The sequence below is a fragment of the Rhynchophorus ferrugineus genome, unplaced genomic scaffold (genome assembly GCF_030347505.1).
Source record: "Rhynchophorus ferrugineus isolate W39M unplaced genomic scaffold, kcgeb_rfMv2 rfM5, whole genome shotgun sequence".
Taxonomy (NCBI): domain Eukaryota; kingdom Metazoa; phylum Arthropoda; class Insecta; order Coleoptera; family Curculionidae; genus Rhynchophorus; species Rhynchophorus ferrugineus.
In genome coordinates this window covers 16,227,239-16,247,288 of record NW_027472584.1, presented here as the reverse complement: position 1 = coordinate 16,247,288, position 20,050 = coordinate 16,227,239, and the positions used below count along the sequence as shown (strand labels likewise).

At 30.9% G+C, this 20,050-nt stretch overlaps 1 protein-coding gene across 1 annotated transcript in view; it reads left to right on the top strand.

The window, feature by feature from the left end:
* LOC143197308 (metabotropic glutamate receptor) overlaps nt 1-20,050 on the top strand; it is a 202,723-nt gene that overhangs the window by 176,645 nt on the left and 6,028 nt on the right. Inside the window, exons 8-10 of the mRNA XM_076405665.1 lie at nt 6,593-6,808; nt 12,440-12,638; nt 15,742-15,879. Coding sequence (XP_076261780.1) covers nt 6,593-6,808; nt 12,440-12,638; nt 15,742-15,869 — 543 coding nt within the window. The 3' untranslated portion in view covers nt 15,870-15,879. The remainder of the gene's footprint in view (nt 1-6,592; nt 6,809-12,439; nt 12,639-15,741; nt 15,880-20,050) is intronic.

Sequence of the window (20,050 nt, the reverse complement as noted above, 5' to 3'; positions counted from 1 at the left end):
ATGAAATATGTTATGATTAAAACAAACGCATTTTAAATTTGTTTCAAATTAATTCATTTAAAAAGAAAAAAATGGTGACTTATTTACGATATTTTACCGATAGCATAGATATATACCAATTAGATTTACGATAGTACCGGCAATATTCCCGACCCAATCTTATTATAATATATAACAAAAGCAACATTATAGACAGTCATACTTTAGACCAGGCACTAATAGCCTACAAACGATATATTCTTTAAGCTCACGCAATTAAATTGGAAATAATTATTCACGAGAATAATCATCAGGTCATGTGGTATCGATCCTTACAGATGATAAGGCCAAAGTTTGGTAAATACAATTTGTGGAGATATTCCAATTAATAGTTTCCATATGGATTTTTCTTTTGTAACACATGAAAAAAGGACGCTTTTAAATCAATATTCGATACAAATATCTCATTAGATTCAACATTCTAGGTCCTAATCGACACTCACATAAGTTTATCATTTATCGTTGAAGTCGATAGTTGTCGATAATCGCCATCTTTAACAGCACCCAATGAACATTTGGAAATGTCTAGAACTTTAAACCATTATGTTATTTATATAACAATATATATCGTATATAACCAAACATCTAATTTGACGTAATTAATATGTGTATTGACACGAATATAGCTACAGAAGTATCCAATATCTCGTAATGTGTAGCGACCGATACAAACCTTAAGCAACCACAAATACACCCACTCTGAATTCTAAGGTTGGCAAGGCGTATGATTAGTATCATGCGGTTCCGGATATAAAACAGCAGCACGACAATGTTTCTCTATATATTTTGTACAATAAATAAGTCATTAAGAGTCGGCTGGAGATCGATATCGAAGGAATAGTGAGTTGGTTGGTTGGTTCGCAGAAGGGGTGGTGAGCATTGAAGTGTCAAAGTGACAAATTTGGTCGAGTTTTCTTGAAATAGAGATTTGAATTATTCTTTATTGAAATGTTCTGCATCTTCATAGACATATGTAAACTGAATTCGATTGTTATTTGCCTCAATTGCAATAGAGGTATGTTTAATGTTAGAAAGCGACTGCAGATACAGCTGGATGTGTTTGATGCTGTTTTTAACGACGAATAATTTGGAATATTAAATCGGATGGACGGCTTTAGAAAGGTTTTCTGGCAGAGCAATATGTCAACAGCGCCGCAGTAAGTCCTTTCTTCTTACCGCGCACAGAAAAAACATTCCAGTATACTAACAACCAAACCAAACTAAACTTCAGACCAGCAAGTTCTTCAAGACCTTGATTCAGACCACGGACCAATACTCCTCTCAATCACCGACTTTTTCCTGAGGTCCATTATTCCTAGACCTCAAAACACAATCGACTGGAAATTTTATCAATCAAAATTACTCAAAACAGGACCTCCAAGTATCAACTCTCCAGACCATCTAGAGCAGTCATCAGGCTAACTTCAAGGTCCACCAAAACGCGCAGTGTAGAATAATTAAATTTACTCTTCCAAGGGATATTCAAAGAGCTAATCAGACCTAAGAATCGCTTAGAGAAGGGCTCATGCCACATTGATCCCAGACGATAAATGCAAGGCACAACGTGCGATCAGGAAAGGTAAAATCCTGGAATAACAGGAAATGGGAATTATTTCTCAAATGGCACTGCTTCTTACTACCTCTGGCGCACCTCCAATCACGTCATCCTCTAGGGATTTCGCCATAACAATTCCAGAAAAAGCCGAACTCCTTCTCCTTCTGGTATTAAACTGAATTTACAAACTGCAATAAGCAATACACTCTATATATATATATATATATATATATATATATATATATATATATATATATATATATAACTGCAATAAGCAATACATTATATATATATATATATATATATATATATATATATATATATATATATATATATATATATATATATATATAACATAACATGAGTTCACTGCTTCTTTGAATAATCTATAAGTAAGAGTTATCGTTGCTAACGTGTCATTCTACGGAACTCAATATTCACATTCTTAAATTTAAATGACCAGATGTTGCTTAAAGTGGCCGACATGCCACATTGTACTGAAAAAATAATAACAATGAAATAATAACACATCCAACGTTTTTGGTATAGTGTACATTCTTGAATAAATGTCCAAATTCCTAGACTAAACCAAATGAAACTAAAGCATACTGGCATACTGGTAAAATCCTGGAATAACAGGAAATGGGAATTATTTCTCAAATGGCACTGCTTCTTACTACCTCTGGCGCACCTCCAATCGCGTCATCCTCTAGGGATTTCGCCATAACAATTCCAGAAAAAGCCGAACTGCTTCTCCTTCTGGTATTAAAATGAATTTACAAACTGCAATAAGCAATACATTATATATATATATATATATATATATATATATATATATATATATATATATAACATAACATGAGTTCACTGCTTCTTTGAATAATCTATAAGTAAGAGTTATCGTTGCTAACGTGTCATTCTACGGAACTCAATATTCACATTCTTAAATTTAAATGACCAGATGTTGCTTAAAGTGGCCGACATGCCACATTTTTTGTACTGAAAAAATAATAACAATGAAATAATAACACATCCAACGTTTTTGGTATAGTGTACATTCTTGAATAAATGTCCAAATTCCTAGACTAAACCAAATGAAACTAAAGCATACTGGCATACTGGTAAAATCCTGGAATAACAGGAAATGGGAATTATTTCTCAAATGGCACTGCTTCTCACTACCTCTGGCGCACCTCCAATCGCGTCATCCTCTAGGGATTTCGCCATAACAATTCCAGAAAAAGCCGAACTCCTTCCTGAAACGTTCGATAAACCAATGATATGCATTCCTGCACTGGGCCCTCCACGACAGATGCTAGACGTCATCATTGACACAGTTGTTTATTTGAAAAGGAAAAACTTCATATCAGAAAATCTCTAAAAGTGTCTAGTCTCTCCGAGAGACCTGCAGCTCTCAAGCGTCTTCCTATAAAAAAAAGCACCAGGCCCAGGTGGTATTTCAGCAAACCACCTGAAAAACCTCAATTTCAATCAGCAAGCAACTTTCCGAGCTTACAAATAAAAGCAATTCCAGGCTGAGGCTCAAATATTTCCCTAAAGAGTGGAAACACATCGCACATCGCAATTATCCCTAAAAAAAGACACATGTCTGATGAGCTCTCCAAACTCGCAGAAAAAGCGATACTGGACGCTTTAAACAGCTTCACAAACGCAAACCACATAATTCCCGATGAACAATTTGGTTTCCGTGTTTTTGCAATTCCAGCCCAGGGACTAAGTCACCCGCAAAATCAAAATTTCTTGATCTAAAGCAACATTAGCAAAAGATTATTTGGTACTAGCTGGACAATTTGGTTTCTACAAAAAAAGGAAAAACGTCTCTCTTTCTTCTTTATTATTTCATTTCCTCAACCCTTCCGTATAAACTTGACCCCATATAGTCTTTAACATCGAAAAAAACATGTTTTAACCAGTGTTTTTCGTTCCAAATTCCTCCCACAAAATTGTAATGAGTATTGTGAGCAAACAAACCCAGTCAATACAAAAACAATAAACGAATAATTCCACAACTGTACCATATGTTATGCCATCTATTGTAATTTTCTTAAAACGTATTTCATTTTTATTATTAGCAGATATTTGATAACCGAATTATTTTTGCAGGCTCTCTCGGTTATACGTTCAAACGTATCAGACAGCATTGTATCTCTTTTCAACTGGAATAAAATGAGAAGGAAAATATTTTCTGGTATTAAAATGAATTTACAAAACTGCAATAAGCAATACATTCTAAAACTAAAACAAATAAAACTAAAGCATATTGGCAATAATTGACAATTAATATATAATATATAAAATAATATATAGAATAGAATCCAAATGATTGTAAACAAAACAACAAAATAAATAAATTATTAAAGATTCCATATTTATCTTTAAACGATTTATTTTCTGGGTATCTGAATAGGGTCAAATCTCTTAAATAAAGCACAAAAATATATGAAACTTCTGGTTAGGAATATATGAATTATATTTTATTATGAGTTGGCATCAAATTTGAATAATATTATCCGAACTGTTTCTGAATTACATTTTTTCGGTTCCTTATCGTTTTTGTAATCTTTGATCTTATTTTTCATGAATATCAATTTGAAATTTTCTCTATATTTTCAATCGTTTCGATTTTAAATTGATTTAGATATCTTGAAAAGTTTTCATTAATATCCTATAGGATGCGGTGCCTGATAAAGGAGACATAAGCAGAATGAAAATCAACGATTATATAAAATACTCACCTATCTACACTTTAGGAATTATACGGATATATAATATTATATTTAAATACATTTTATTTAATACAATCAAGATATTACGGTATCAAATTAATTATTAAAAAATATTCCAGTAAAAAAATAATAATCTGACAAGCATAACCAGGAAATCAAATAAGATCCGAAACTAATAGATGAGTGTATAATAAATCAAATGGAACATCCAAATAAATTGAGTGAAAAGCTTGCTAAACGATTAATACCTGCTACTACATTGTGTGTGAGCAAGATGCAGTCGAAAATCGTTTCGAAAGTTTTCAAGGGAAGTAAAAGAGCATTTTGGTTATTTTAGGAATTAGGCTGTTCTAATCTTGGGAAAAGATTCTTTAATGAAAAGCCGGTTAAAGGGGGCCTTTGGACATAATAAGGATTTCATCCCTTTTTGACCAAGGCTGAATACGCCAGCTGAATCACAATGAACCTTTTTAAGCTGCGTTATCGAGGCTTGCTGTTAATTGGTATTTAATGGTTTGTCTTTTTCTCTCGAGGGTGAAACATTTGCATGCCGGCTACTGATCTATTATTATTAAAATATACTTAGTCCAAAGCAAAAAAAAATCAAAGAAAAGAATTTCATAACTTCAATTTCATAATTCAAAGAATATATAGATAATAATATAAGAAGAGAGCTCAAAAAGTAAAAAAGAAATAGATATATAATATATTTAAAAATATTTAATATATAAAGATTCACCTAACGTCTAGTAAAATCAATTTCATTATTTTACATTATTAAATGGCTTCAATAATAATTCATTCGCTTTACAGTATGGCATTAGAAAACTAACAGTTCGCACAAAAACATACTTACCATATTTGACAAGTAAATTTTTTTAATAACATCTTTAATAGATACGCTTAGTACAATCTTATTATTATTATTATTATTACAATTAATTTATTACTACTTTTCCTATGTGCTTAGATTAATTAACAAGCAAGACGAATGCGAGAAAATACATCAGTATGTATTCCTCAATTATAAAATTATAATTATTTATTAATTATTAACTTATAGTTATAGTTTACACTAATAATACACACTAAATGTTCACACAAGTTCGTATGGTTTTGTTCGTTTCAATCTCCTGACATCCTGCGCGCTGTCCAGCAGTTGTATTGCTTCCACGTTAGTATGATTTAGTAATCTTCTTGCGTGTTTCAAGGCGAAATCCTGCACAACTTCGCAAATCCATTTGATTTCCAGGTCATCGTGCAGTTCTTCATTGGTTACATAGCGATTGGCATTGGTAATCAATCGAAGAACCTTGTTTTGACAGCGCTGTATGACTAACTGATTTGAATTTTTAGTGCAACCCCATATTTGCACCCCATAGGTCCAAATTGGCTTTGACAAGTAAATGCATTTCATCAAGATAACGCTAGATCACCCACATACATAGCAACGGAACAGAATAGACCGGAAGCTTTGTTGAAAGGTTGTACAACCTTCGCCTGATAATCCGGACTTAGCACTGAGTGATTAGACGATTATATTTTGGAACATTTTTTTACAATAGGGGCAAAGACAATAGGGCATGAGAGCGGTATAATGCATAATGCATCCTGCATAAGAAATTCCCTTCAAAATGTTAACAAGTTGTCAAAAAAGACGGTGCATATTGGACATTTCTCATTCGATTTCAACTTAGAATAATAAATAATAGAATAATAATAATAATAATAATAATAATAATAACAGAAAAATATTTTTTGTTATTCATTAGTATAAACAATTTAAAGTTTAAATTAAAAACGTTAATTGACATTGACGGTCATTTACAGGATTGATTGTAATTGTAACAATTGTTGATTGTAAGTTAGAATGCTCTAAAGACTCACAAGGTCCAAACGAATCAAAAATAAAGAAAAACCTATAAATGCAGTCACTGACGGAAATACAGATGAAAAGAGCTGTTGGTGGCTAAATAAAAACAAATCGGACCCCAGACAAACTTTGAACAAAAACGAAAACCTTGAAACAAGAAATAAAAAATACTGAATCAAGCTAGTACATCACAAAAGTTGGAGTTATAGTGTATAGTTCTTATACTCTACAACTCAGCTTGCTTTAACCAGGATTGTTGCCAAATATTTTCGAAAATATAATTATATATTATATCTTGTTTTTTATTCTTACGCCTATACTTTTCAAACGTTTATTATGTAATTTGCTAAACATAAATTGAAACAAATCTTGTTTCAGGTAATCCTGAAATGCAAAATCCAAGACATGTCCTTTTTATTCTCTCAACTGTACAACATGCTGCTGATCACCATCTGCACCGTATACGCAGTAAAGACCAGGAAAATTCCGGAGAATTTCAACGAATCGAAATTTATTGGATTCACCATGTACACCACTTGCGTGATATGGCTTGCATTCATTCCGATTTATTTCGGTACAGGTAATGCTTACGAGGTAAGGCCCAACAGAATAGATATACATATATATTTTAAAAGGTACCTACGCAGGTATACAGGAATTAAGCCAGGATTGTGGACTTAACAGAGGGAAACACGTTTCACGAAATACGAATTAGGTCATAAGCTTTTACTTAAAACCGTTCTGTTTTTCATTTTACGTGTTTCCAACATAAGGAATTATTTATTAAAACTACAACAATAATCACATTTTCATTGAATCAGTGAAGAACTACTGTATTGCTAATTTTAACTACTTAAAATAATATAAAACAATAACAACTAACTTTATTTAATATTATGTGGTATACTAATCATTTTTATGTATACCCATAATAATAAGAACCCAATAATAAGGTATATAGGGTACGAAGTAAGATTCCTGAAAACATTGTTACAAAAATTTCAATATAAAACAATATCTTTGTCATAATGTCAGCTAATCGACAGTATTTTGACTGAAACTTATTTTCTGAAGAATGAATTTTGAAAACTAAAGAAAAAATTTTTTCACTTGTTACATATATACTTAAATATTACGCAGACTCTAGATTCTTCCTTTTGCGATTCTAGTAATTAAATAATATTAATAAACACCAGCAATTCCTTGTAAGAATATGCATTCCCATGCTATTTGAGGTCACGGAAAATTAAAACAATTTATGCGATATTATTATTTAAATAACTCTACTTCATGAAATTATTTCTCAACCTTCGATTTAAAAAAAAAACCTTTAGAAAAAAGTCGATTTTTTCAAATTTCTAGACTAGACTTTCTAGAGAATCTTAACTCGGTATCTTCAACTCATAATAAAGACCAAATAATAGAAACCCCACAATAATCAGCAAAACCGAATGGCACAATTTGGATATTTAATATACGAAACAATATTTCTTAATTAATTTTTATAAATCAATCAATTAACACGATTGTATAAAACTATATTTAATGATAAAAGGTTTATAAATTGAAATTTGTTTTAAGTATAAAAAATAATACATAACATGTGTATTTATTATTTAACTGTGCGTTTAATAACAATAGCCTAAATAAGATATTTAAAATGTAGAGAAATATTACAAAAGCTTTTATATTTATATAAACTATGCTTTAATACACTCAAAGGTTAAAGTTTAACTGGAAGGAAAACAATGTACTATACATAACAAAGCTTCAAGCTTATTTGGAAAAAGGAACAGTATTTTTCCATTTTCTAGTAAAGAGAACCATTTGTTTCAAAGCCCCTATGAAAGATAAGTTTACAGCATACATAAAATGTGCAAATTAGACTATACGTTTCACAAGTACATAAAATGTACAAAGTAATTTTGGTAATGAAATAGCCGTATTTGATAATCTTCTTGAGGAGATTGCTTGGTTGGTATCGTCTTTTTGGCGTCTCTAATTCAAGGTGCATCCATCTTGTGTATGCTGGATATCCCTAATACTCCTTCAGGCAGTCCAGGTTTAGCGAGAATTAATTAATTTATATTTAGAATAGATCATGAACGAGATAATAATAAAGTTTATTTTAAAGCAACGATTGCACTTACAAACTGTAGTTAATCTAAATTTCAACCTGATGTATAATATAATATATAGCATACTATCCAATTAGCAATACCACAACGCAATTCTTTACCTAGACAAACACTTAATTAAAGTTAATTAAATTGATGTGACAATTTTGATGTCAATAAAACGTTTTGTCTGCTGAGCTGGGTATTCTGAATTTCTATAGTGCCTGTTTTTATGTTCCAAAAATTAAAAATTAAAAATAACTACAATTAAGAACTTAAGAAATTTTATAATAAATTTAAAAACCAGTAGAATGAATTTTTGAAGAAAAAAATCGCTCTTAAAGTACGATTCAGTTTATTAAAAGGTTAATTTAATTAACTTAATCATTTAATTTTTAATAATATACAAACACAAACGAAACCCCATTTCTAAATAACTTTCTATCTGATTTCGTTTTTCTTTTCCTTTTTTCGGGGTTCCTTCCCTTCATAGCATCAAACGAATTAAACTGGTCCGAGAATGTATAATTCCGAGAGAAAATATCTGCTTCTTCCTAATAAATTATAATATCCGAACAGTAATTTGCACTTAAACACATTTTCTGAATAAGCACAAATGCAAATAAAAGTAAGAATTATTTAAATGTGCAAAACTGCTTGTATTTTTACGGGATTTTAATTTTTAATCTGACAATATTAAAATTTGAAACACAAAATATTTTTTAAACTTCCTAATGTTTAGTTAATTTGCATAATATAATCCAAATATCTAACTACTAGATATATATATTTTGTCGGTCGATAAGAAACCTCTCATTGTCACTGAATTACAATATTGTCCTTCTTTGTTTATCATTTTAAAGACTTTTACAATAATTCAGATAATTCTCGTCGATCAAGTCGTTCCTTGTTCTGTCCATAAGTAAAAATAGCCCCTTTGGAAGCGGTACTACTATTCCATAACTTTATTACTTAAAATGTAAATACTCAACATCAATTAACCTCCAGCGGTTTTTTAATAAGTGAGAATCAGAAATCTGGTAGTCCAAAATGTTGACCCTAACCCCTTCTTAATTTATCGATCTTAAGTCACTTGAGCGCAGAAATACTAACTTCAAAAAACAACTATCAACGTTATTAAAGTCACCTTTTGTGAACTTTGTAGTTCGGACTTGCGCTGTACAATTTGTCAGTTGGAATCGTTGATTGTAATAAGGAGCCCAAAGGATACGTCAGTCAGGTATGAAGTCCTTTTTTAATTACCAATCGGTATACTGTTGTAAACTGTGTAACATGACGACATGGTAGTAGAGCGGGAATTGATCCAATTAACCTATTATTTATTCTGGAAGGTTTCTTTATGACCTTTTCGGTGACTATGTTTGTTTAAAATCAAAGATTACTGGCACCCTTGTTTCTCGATGTATTTGGTTGTTTGTGGCATACAATGAGCCATTCAGAATCACTCTCAACATATTATTTTGAAACAATTTTAGAAGGTATTAGTAACCATTCTTGTTTCTAGCATGAAGAACAATATATCTGCATTGAATTATTAATAAATGTTATACCTAATAAAACCTAATCAATTGTTATTCTAACGTGTACCTTTTTCCATCAACTTTTATTGTCTGAACACTATTTTTATTATCATCTTGCCATGAGTGACCATTGAATATAATGGTCCCACCCTGAAATGTCTCATCTAAATACACAAATTGAAATAATAAGTCTTCCTTGATGTTATTATATGCTTTTAAACATGGGGTTCTTTCAGAAGCTATGTCTGAAAATTCCATTAGGCCTCTTAGTATGTTATTTTGGCACCATTTAAGTCGTATATTACCCAACAGTGTATGAAAGGATGTTCCCTCAAAAGGGCTGTATATTTGTACATACTTTTACATACAGACTAACAGTATCCTCTGAAACTATGTTTCTCTGTATTAAATTATGTTGGATTATTATACAAGAGACGGAACAGTACTCTTAATACGCCATAACCCACAGCAGTGATTTTCTGAGTTTGATCTGACAATCTTAGATGCCGGTCAAAATGAAGTACATGGTGTGCAACTTTCTATAGCCAAAACATGGGAATTTTTTCAAGCAGCCAGTTGCGCCCACTAAGAGAATGTTTACAGTATTCGACAAGGAAACGCCGACTTTGAAGTGAAATAATAAATGTTTCAAATATGAATGTATCAGGTTTACAAGATCACAGATCCTTTAATATCTTGAAAATTAGACCACTTTTACATACTTTATCGAATGCCCCGATGGGCTCCAAGGTTTGCATCGCTTGATAATCTCATAATTTGATAGATTGACGACGCAGTTCTCTGATACGCAAAATTTTAGCTAAAAAGTTGCTCATACTGACATAAGGCTTCTACAAAGCATCTCTAGGTTAATAAAATCTCCTATTGAATAAATAACCTATTATTCTTTGTAAAATATTAGAGAGGATCTATTGTTTAATGCAGAATTCGAACCACTATCTGCGACATTACACCTATTAATTATTGATTAACTAAAATATCATTAATGTTTGTGATTCTTTCTAGGCAAGTGTGTAAAATCCGACAAAGTAAATACATCCTAGTCCCACCAATAACGAAACTGTGTAAGATTGTATAGCTTGAGGAATGCTCAATCACCACTTTATAGTATTAATATCGAAAAAAGACCATGGTTTGACGTCCACGTAAAACAGTAGGAAACACAAGAGGTTAACATGACCGATAGAACCGATATACACACTTTTCCAATAGTATTTTTAGTATATTAAATGTGCACAAACGAGGGCAGCCCGATAAGTGTTAAGCCTCACCGCCCGATGGCACCACTATCACAAGAGAAATTTACTATCGTGTAGTACGCTTACATTCTCGTAGACGGCTACTGACAAAATTTCAACCGAATTGAACTCATAGTTCTGTTTTGACCGCGTGTGAAAGCGGGCGTGTCCGCAGATTTAAAAAAATAGCAATATCAGTCGATAATTCAATTCTTATTTTTGAAAGAGAAATCGCGCAGCGAAATCAAAGTGTGCTTTGATGCTCTATAAGTTAACTCTTCTCTTTCGATCGCGACCGCCAAAAATTGGTTTAACGGGTTTCAATGTAGTCCCACTTCGGTTTTTGATGAGCCAAGCCCAGGTGCCCCGAAAATGGCTACCATGGAGGATAACATAGCAAAAATCTAGGATCTCGAATTGGCAGCCCGATTATTGAAGATGCACGAAATAGTTGAGGCAGTGGGTCATATTCTGCATGAAATTTTGGGCATGAGAAAGATGTCGGCGAGACGGGTGTCACGGTTGGTCACTCCGGACAACAAGTGCATCCTTGAAACCGCTTCAGAATAGTGTTTAACGCTGTTTAGTCACAATCCGGAAGAGTTTCTGCGTCGTTTCGTGACCGTCGACGAAACACGGATCCACCTGAGACCAAGAAATAGTCGAAACAGTGGATTTCACCAGGTGAACCTGCTCCGAAGAAGGCGAAGATTGTCCTATCGTCCGAACTGGTTATGGCCTCCGTTTTCTTGCAGCTACAAGGCATGATCTACATCAATTACCTTGAGAAGAAACGATCACAGGGCTGTACTATACCAAATTGCAGAAAAAATGGCATCACTTAGCGAGGAAAAAAATGCTCTTCCACCATGACAACGCACTCGGTCACATCTCCACGGCCAAATTAGTCGAAATGAACTACGATCTACTTCTCCATCCACTGTATTCTCCAGATTTGGCCCCGTGGGACATCTTTTTGTTTCCGAAATAGAAAAAGTCACTCCCCGGGCAGAAACTTGAGTCTAAAGACAAAATCATCATCGCTAGCGAGGCCCACTTTGGAGACCTGGAGAAAACATATTTTTCAGACGGATTAAAGAAGATGGAGCATCGATAGGTCAATTGTATCGAGCTAAAAGGAGACTATGTTGAGAAATAAATCGCCACTTTTCAAAATTTGCGTTTTTCTTGTGTAGACTAAGTACCTATCAGACTACCCTCGTACACCTATTAATAGTTAAATACCTATAGTTATATACCTATAATTTTTATTTCCTTATATTTATCTCGCAACATATTTTTTTGCAGACCCAAACAACAACACTCTGTGTAGCCACCAGTATGAATGCTACCGTTGCTCTAGTCTGCTTATACTCACCAAAAGTATACATCATCGTATTCCACCCTGATAAGAATGTTCGAAAATTAACAATGAACAGCGCCGCCTACAAGAAATACAATGCTCAACCATCAACCTCCTATGCTACATCATCTATTTCAACTAGAGGTAAGTAGATATTTAGCAAAATAGGCGAATACAGTTAGTTTGTTAGCAAAACAAACAATAAAACTAGTCTAAAACACGACTCGACTCTAATTGGTTAACAGTAATCTGAGAGTATTTCATGTTATCTAACTTTCTCTACAGGCAAATTAAATAGCTATAATTAAGTATTTAGTTGATACATTAAGTACGAGGAAATTTACTCTAAAATACTAAGCCGTAAGATTTATAAATATTGTAATTAAACCTGATAAAATATCAGGAAGTATAAAGTTTAAATCCCATATAAACCGTAATCAATGTTAATTTATTATTAAAATTAACTTATAAATTACTTGATAGGAGTTTCCAAACTTTGACATTTATCGCTGAATAACTTTCGTTGTTAATAAATAGACAAATTCTACTATAAGATATATAGAATATTTGTGCATATAAATAAATATATTTGTTATTACGTTACTTTACATTTTTATGTTAGGTGCTTGCGTGTAATATGATCAATTTTTTCACTTTAAGAAAGCATTTATTGACAAAAATTGGAATACTAGCAATAATATTAATAAAAATACTTTCATCAATAAAAATTTCTACAACTTTCATTTTTTCATCCCAACTTCATGGCAAAATGGTGATAAATTTTTGGTATTTGCATTTATTTAAATATAATTTCCGCTAACTCAATAATTAAAAAAGTGTTAAATAAGTGTAAATTACTACGTCACTGAACATTATAACGAAGTATCATAAGGAATATTATTTTCGGAACACTAACAATTTTAGAGCATCAAATATATACATGATCTATCTTTATTTTTATATTATAAACATAAGTATGGAATAGTAAATGAAGAAATATAAGTTTCTATATTAAAACAGAGAATATTTGACTTTAGTATGTATATTAAAACAATAACGAACACAATTAAGTAAATTATTTTTTACAATTTGGAAATGTATATTAAAGGAATGTCTTTAAAATTAAAAATTAACTATTGATTTTGCACAACTTGGGTCTATAAAGTAAATGATCAAAATAACTGATACATGGTTCAGAGAATAAAATGTCATATAGTTTTAATATTTATCAATTCTTTAAAATATTTATAAATGAACTGTTAATAATTCATAGTTTCTTCTATTTGTCCTATGTATTCCATTTATTCAAATTATGTAGTTAGTTTCATTTTAAATCCTGCATATTTTCATTACTTCATTTATGTATTCATATAATGTTTATCTTTTATCCATATTTCTGACCTAAAATATATATTACAAAAAACAATAAATGCACCAGGCTGATTAAAAAATAATTTCTTTACCTAAATTTTTAAATAAAATAGCAGTATTCCTTGCTTTTTTATTTATCTCTTTCATTTATCTATTACTTTTTAATATGACTTATGTCTCACGTGGAAACTAACAACCCGCCAACAAATGAGGAATTAGAATTCTATGAAACATTCATTTTTATTTTTGATGCACAAATTAACGTGTATATTACCTGCAATATTCGGATAGTGCTTTGTTCAGAAATGTATTTACTAACGAAACCTGAAATTAATCAGAAGTTAATACCACTAAAATTTACAGAAAAATCTTAAGAACCTTTAGAATTACCTCTAGTATAATGATATATTATGTCTCCAGAGCCATCTCAATTAATAACAGTCCTTAAGCAAGAACATTTTTTCTTTTTTCTTTTTCGTCATCAAATTAAATCAATAGCTGATTTCGAATATCTAAATATCTTGTAAGCAAAGAAAACAGACGATTCTTGTTATTCTCGAATTTTGTTAACGTATGTTCGGATGAAATTTTTACATATGTCGAGTTTTTCTTTCACAGCTATAATATACCTTCCGATAAAGCAAAATGTAAAATATAAGTTTACATGACCATACAATTCCTAATAATTTTTTAACCAAACCTGCCATAACTCTTTAATAATACCAACAATACGGGAATAATGGAAAGTAACACAAAATCTTAAATAACACTGCTTAAAATTAAACAACTTTGTTTAATAATGTTTTAACCATTCACTTTCCATTTTAACATCGTCTAGTTCCTTAAAATTTACATTTATTTTAAGGATTTATCTTACAGCGTTGCCAGATTTTGATTTTAAAAATTACGCGTCCGTTCATTTATGTAGAAGTTTAATTTAGAAACTACGAATAATCTACCATACTAGAATTGGAGTTGGCAGCACGTTGCATAAAGCGTTGGATAAAATATTTGTTTAATTTATTTATTTATAGTCGCATTATTTAACGATTTCAGACACTCATTTAATTTTAACGAACACTATCTTTTATAAAATTATAGTTTTAGCTAAACTCTTAGCCCGCACGGCTACCCGCTCGCTTTATTTATATATTTTGTATCAATAATCTAATGATTGCTTGATTTGGGCGTATTTCGTTGTATTGGAATTTACTTATTATATAAAAAATTTAGGCCTAAAAATTCTTCCTCCGTATAAGCTTTAACCGTGCTAAGTTTCAAGCTTCTCAGTACTCCCGCATTCTTCATAAAGAAAGGTAAAATTTTCGCTAAGTCGCTAATATATAGATAGATAACTCAAGAATATATCATGGTCAATATTTACTTAACGTATTATATTTAGTTAGTATGACGTTGCGAGATGAAATATGTCGATCTACCTCGACATTATTCAGAATTTCATAAACGCTTTCAACAATTGCCAGGGCAATATTCATCTTTAACATCGAAATTCCTGAAACGAAAGGGAGTAAACCAATTCTAACAGTGGCATTCACCTAAAAATGCATCACCATAAATATCACATAACATCCTGGGTTGCATTTTCCCCTTTCAAAAGTTAAAAAGAAAAATATGACGAAAATGAACTTCTAAACTGTCCATTTATTAAGCTCAATGACAAGAAATGACGATAACTTCATACCTAAAATTATTACTTTTTAAACTCCCTATAGTATGGCTTTATTGAATAAGTCTTACTAGACATAATGGATTTCCCTAACCTTGCATTCTATCTTAAATTATTTAGTGTTGTGTAGTATTGCATAGTTTATCTCATATGAAGCACTGTTGTTGTAAAGAAACGTATTCTTTACAGGAACTCCTGGCGAATCTATTCCAATGGAACGAGTTGGAGCAGCAACACCATCACGTAGCTCTTGCGCTGGTGTACAGACCGATCCACCAGAATCCGCTGAACCATCTGATGCGATATCGCTTCTTTGAGATTTAAAGAGTAAGTTATTTGCTAGAATAAAGATCTAGGTTGGGACATGGAATCAAGGCTGGCGTAGAGCTCGGTCACATACCTGAAGAAGGTCCATCTCCCATCGAGATCGTGACAGAGTACCTACCCGCTATTCTAATGGCTAACCATGCCTTACTAAGTATCAGAAACCTCTAGGGTTATGATTATGGAACAAATTAAATAACAAAATTTTAATTAACAATGAAATTAAAATTGTTCATACCACTATCACTATTAAACAACAATGATACGTTACATTTGAAAATTATGCATTACCTGTTGGAACAAAGTATCGTGCTAATAGTACACAGTAAATGAAAGTATGCAAAATGATGTAAATATAACGATAAGATAGCTTCTACACGGAAATCACTTACTGAAGTTATGTTATATATGTCATGTACACAATAATTATCATAAGAAATACTTATTCCGCACTGAGCAGATTGTTGAAACACTAAGCAAAATAAATAAACGTAGCAAAAAATTTAATTGAACTTTTTAATTTTAAATTTTTTAATTGAAGCGACTTCAAAAAATAAATTAAGAACGAAAAGTAAAAAATAATCAAATTTAGATTTTTAACGCAAAAAACAACGTTTAAAAATAAAATATGTATATAATAATCATTGTACTAACTAAATAAAAATAAACAAAAACCTTATTTAGCCTATCTACTACACGTATTTTATATTTTAAGATATACACACAATTTAACTTAATACCTACCTAAAGCTATTTAACTATTTACAATATTATTTTAACTATTACCAACTGATCAGTTTGAAGTCGGTACGAGTAACAAATTAGATTTGTTTTGTTCGTAATTTAATTTTGTGTATATGACACAAAATTATATTATTATTTTTGTTTTGAAAATAATAAAAGTAGTGACACTCTTAATAGCTCGCGCAATAACTGCCAAACTTATGAGTAGAATATCATGAAATTTTAACAGCTTTCTTTTAAAGATTAGTACTAACTGAAAAAGCTGTAAATGCACTAAAACTAGTGCCATCTATTTGTTAGACCAGGGACTTTCAGTCCACGTGATAAATATGTAAAAAACTGAAAAAAATTATTAAAAGACACAGAACAAATATATTAAATATGAATACGTAAAGAAAAAAACATCACTAATATGACATATGCAAGGTTTTTGGATATTATCATCTAATGAATATGTCTCATTCCATTAAAACATCCATGTTGTGACAGCAAATGAGTTCAGACTAATAAATATACCTTCTAATGTTATGGCAAAGAAAATGGAAAATTACAGTATAAAAGACAAAGTATTGAATTATACAACTATAGAAATAGAAAAAATAGAATCAAAGTTGTAGAGTGCTATTTAGGTGAAAATAATTTTAAAAAAATATATAAAAGAATGCAAAAAAATTAATGCAAGTAAAGGAAAAATTTGTAATTTAACTATAATTGTAAGGGACACTAGAAAAAATATTCAAAGATAATATCTAATGAACTGGAGAGGATTTCAATAATGAAATATTTAACGATCATGATAGACGACAGATTGAGAATTTGTTGAATTCAAAATACTTATATTAAGTTAAAATAAAAACTGCTTGAAATTTATTTCAGACGTAAATGCTATTCTATAGTATAAATCACTAAATAAGAATAGATAACTGATGCTGATAAAACATTATTGTAATACCATGACATAAAAGACAACATACAACATTAATAACAACCTAATATATAAAGTTTGAAAATACTGCTCTTTATTATTGAACTTCTAACATTTTTCTCAGACGACAGATGTATTGTTAACATATTTCAAGCACAATATATTTTAAAGATACTGAGATCGAGAAAACAATATACACTAAATAAGTTTGAATTTATGATTCACCATCATAATTTTCTCAGATAACTTTTCCAAAAATGGAAATAGGACAAATATATTGCGAGGTATAACCTAATTTCATTCTAAGAATAAATGATGTTGGAAATTTCTGTTCGTGATTTATTGCACAGGTCTATTATTCAATGTATTGTTCAATTCGAATAAGATATATAGAGGAAATGTCAAATGTCGTACGTTTTGTCTGCGTGCAACTTGTTTACGAACAAGATTTTCAATTTGCTTCTTTCATACTAGGACATCTTATATATTTCACACAAAGTACGATGTCTGATGCATTTGTATAGTCATTCTTTTACTTTTACTAGACTATTATTTATAACACTGCTCTTTCAGGTAATATTGTTAAATAATATAATAGGTTTTACTGAAAATAATTAGGCACTAAAACGTTTTTTAAACTTAATTTCAATTTTAAAATAAGATTAAAATAGCATATTAAGTTTCTAATTGAAAATAATTTTGTCGCAAAATGACCAAATTCGCAGAACTAGATTCACCTGGATTATTTCAACAATAGTCAATAAATAACTTTTAGCAGCACTTTTCTACGTCATAGAGAGAAAAAACCTAATACCAACACACCAGTTTGGGTTTATTAACAAGCACTCAACAATTGACCAGGTCCACAAAATAACAGATGTTATTGAAAAAGCCTACGAAAGTCATAAAGTATGCTCAGCTGTATTCTTAGATGTAGCACAAACCTTCGATAAGGTTTCGCATGAAGGCCTTGTTCATAAACTACAGAAAATGCTACCAAAAACAACACATCGAACTATTAAAATCATACATTACAACCAGAATGTTTAGAGTCAAACAAGAAGAAACTTACTCTACAATAAAAGAAGCTAAAGCAGGTGTACCACAAGGAAATGTACTGAGACCAATGCTTTATCTACTTTACATTTGTGATATACAACAAATGGAAAATATCACGATGGCTACATTTCCTGATATATTGTTGTCGGAGACAATAGTAAAGAAGCCTCACGAAAATTACAACAGGCAAGTAACAATATAAATAATTGGACACAAGCTTGGAAAATAAGAATTAATGAAAGTAAATCTGTACATGCGCTGTTCACCTATAAACAGACCGTACAAGCACCAATAACATTAAATAACACTATCATTCCATATAGCAACAATGCTAAATATCTCGGAATGAATCTTGATGCAAACCTTCGCTGGAAGGAACATATAAAGAAGAAAAGAAAAGAACTGGAATTGAAATATAGGAAAATATACTGGCTAATTGCAAGAAAATCACAATTATCAGTACATAATAAATTGCTATTATATAAGGAAATATTGAAACCTATATGGACATACGGAGTTCAATTATGGCGATTTTCTGCAAAGAGTAACATAAATAAAACACAAATTTTTCAGAACAAAGTCCTGAGAGGTATTGTGGGTGCACCCAAATACTATAGGATTGATTACCTACATCGAGACCTTCAGATACCCACAGTCAGTCAAGAAATCAAGAGATTGCAAGGGAACATGAGGAAATACTCCATTTTCATACGAATAATGAAATATTGTAACTTTTGGATACCACCAGAATAGGACACAGACTCAAAAGAATCAAACCATCTGATCCTGTGTAGTGTTATGTAGTGAGGTGCATATATTAAGAAATTCAGCAGTGACATGTATAAACATTATTTCACTAGAGACTGAGTTAGGGCCGATAGGTCCTCCTAGTTATATACCTAGATTTAAGTTAGCATAAAGACAAATTATAGGTTAGACGGAAACGGCTAGTAACAATATATTAATTAAATAATAAAAAAAAACTTTTCTACGAATTAAACTGAAAATGACGAATACGAAATGACTTGAATTTGATCTTCGAGATTAAGAAAAAAATAGAGTGTTTGGTGAATAAAATCGGTGTAAAATAGGACTAATTGAAATATGTTGAACATATTATATATCGATTTATTCATGAATGAATTCAAGCCTTTTACAGCACTTAATGCATTTTTCTAAAGATTACTATAAATGTTGAGGTCTACAATGAATTACGGACAGTAATTAAACAACATACATATCCGTTTTTTTATTTATTTAATTTTTTACAATAATTAAATCTAGGAATATATTTAGGATATCTATATTTATTTGTGATAATCTAGGTGTAATAATGTTTATGTATTAACACACATACACAAGATCAAATGATTTTATTGTTTTCAATCGTTCTTTTGCTCTTCCGTGTTCTGTTCTAGTGTTATCCAAGAGTTGTATTAATTTGAT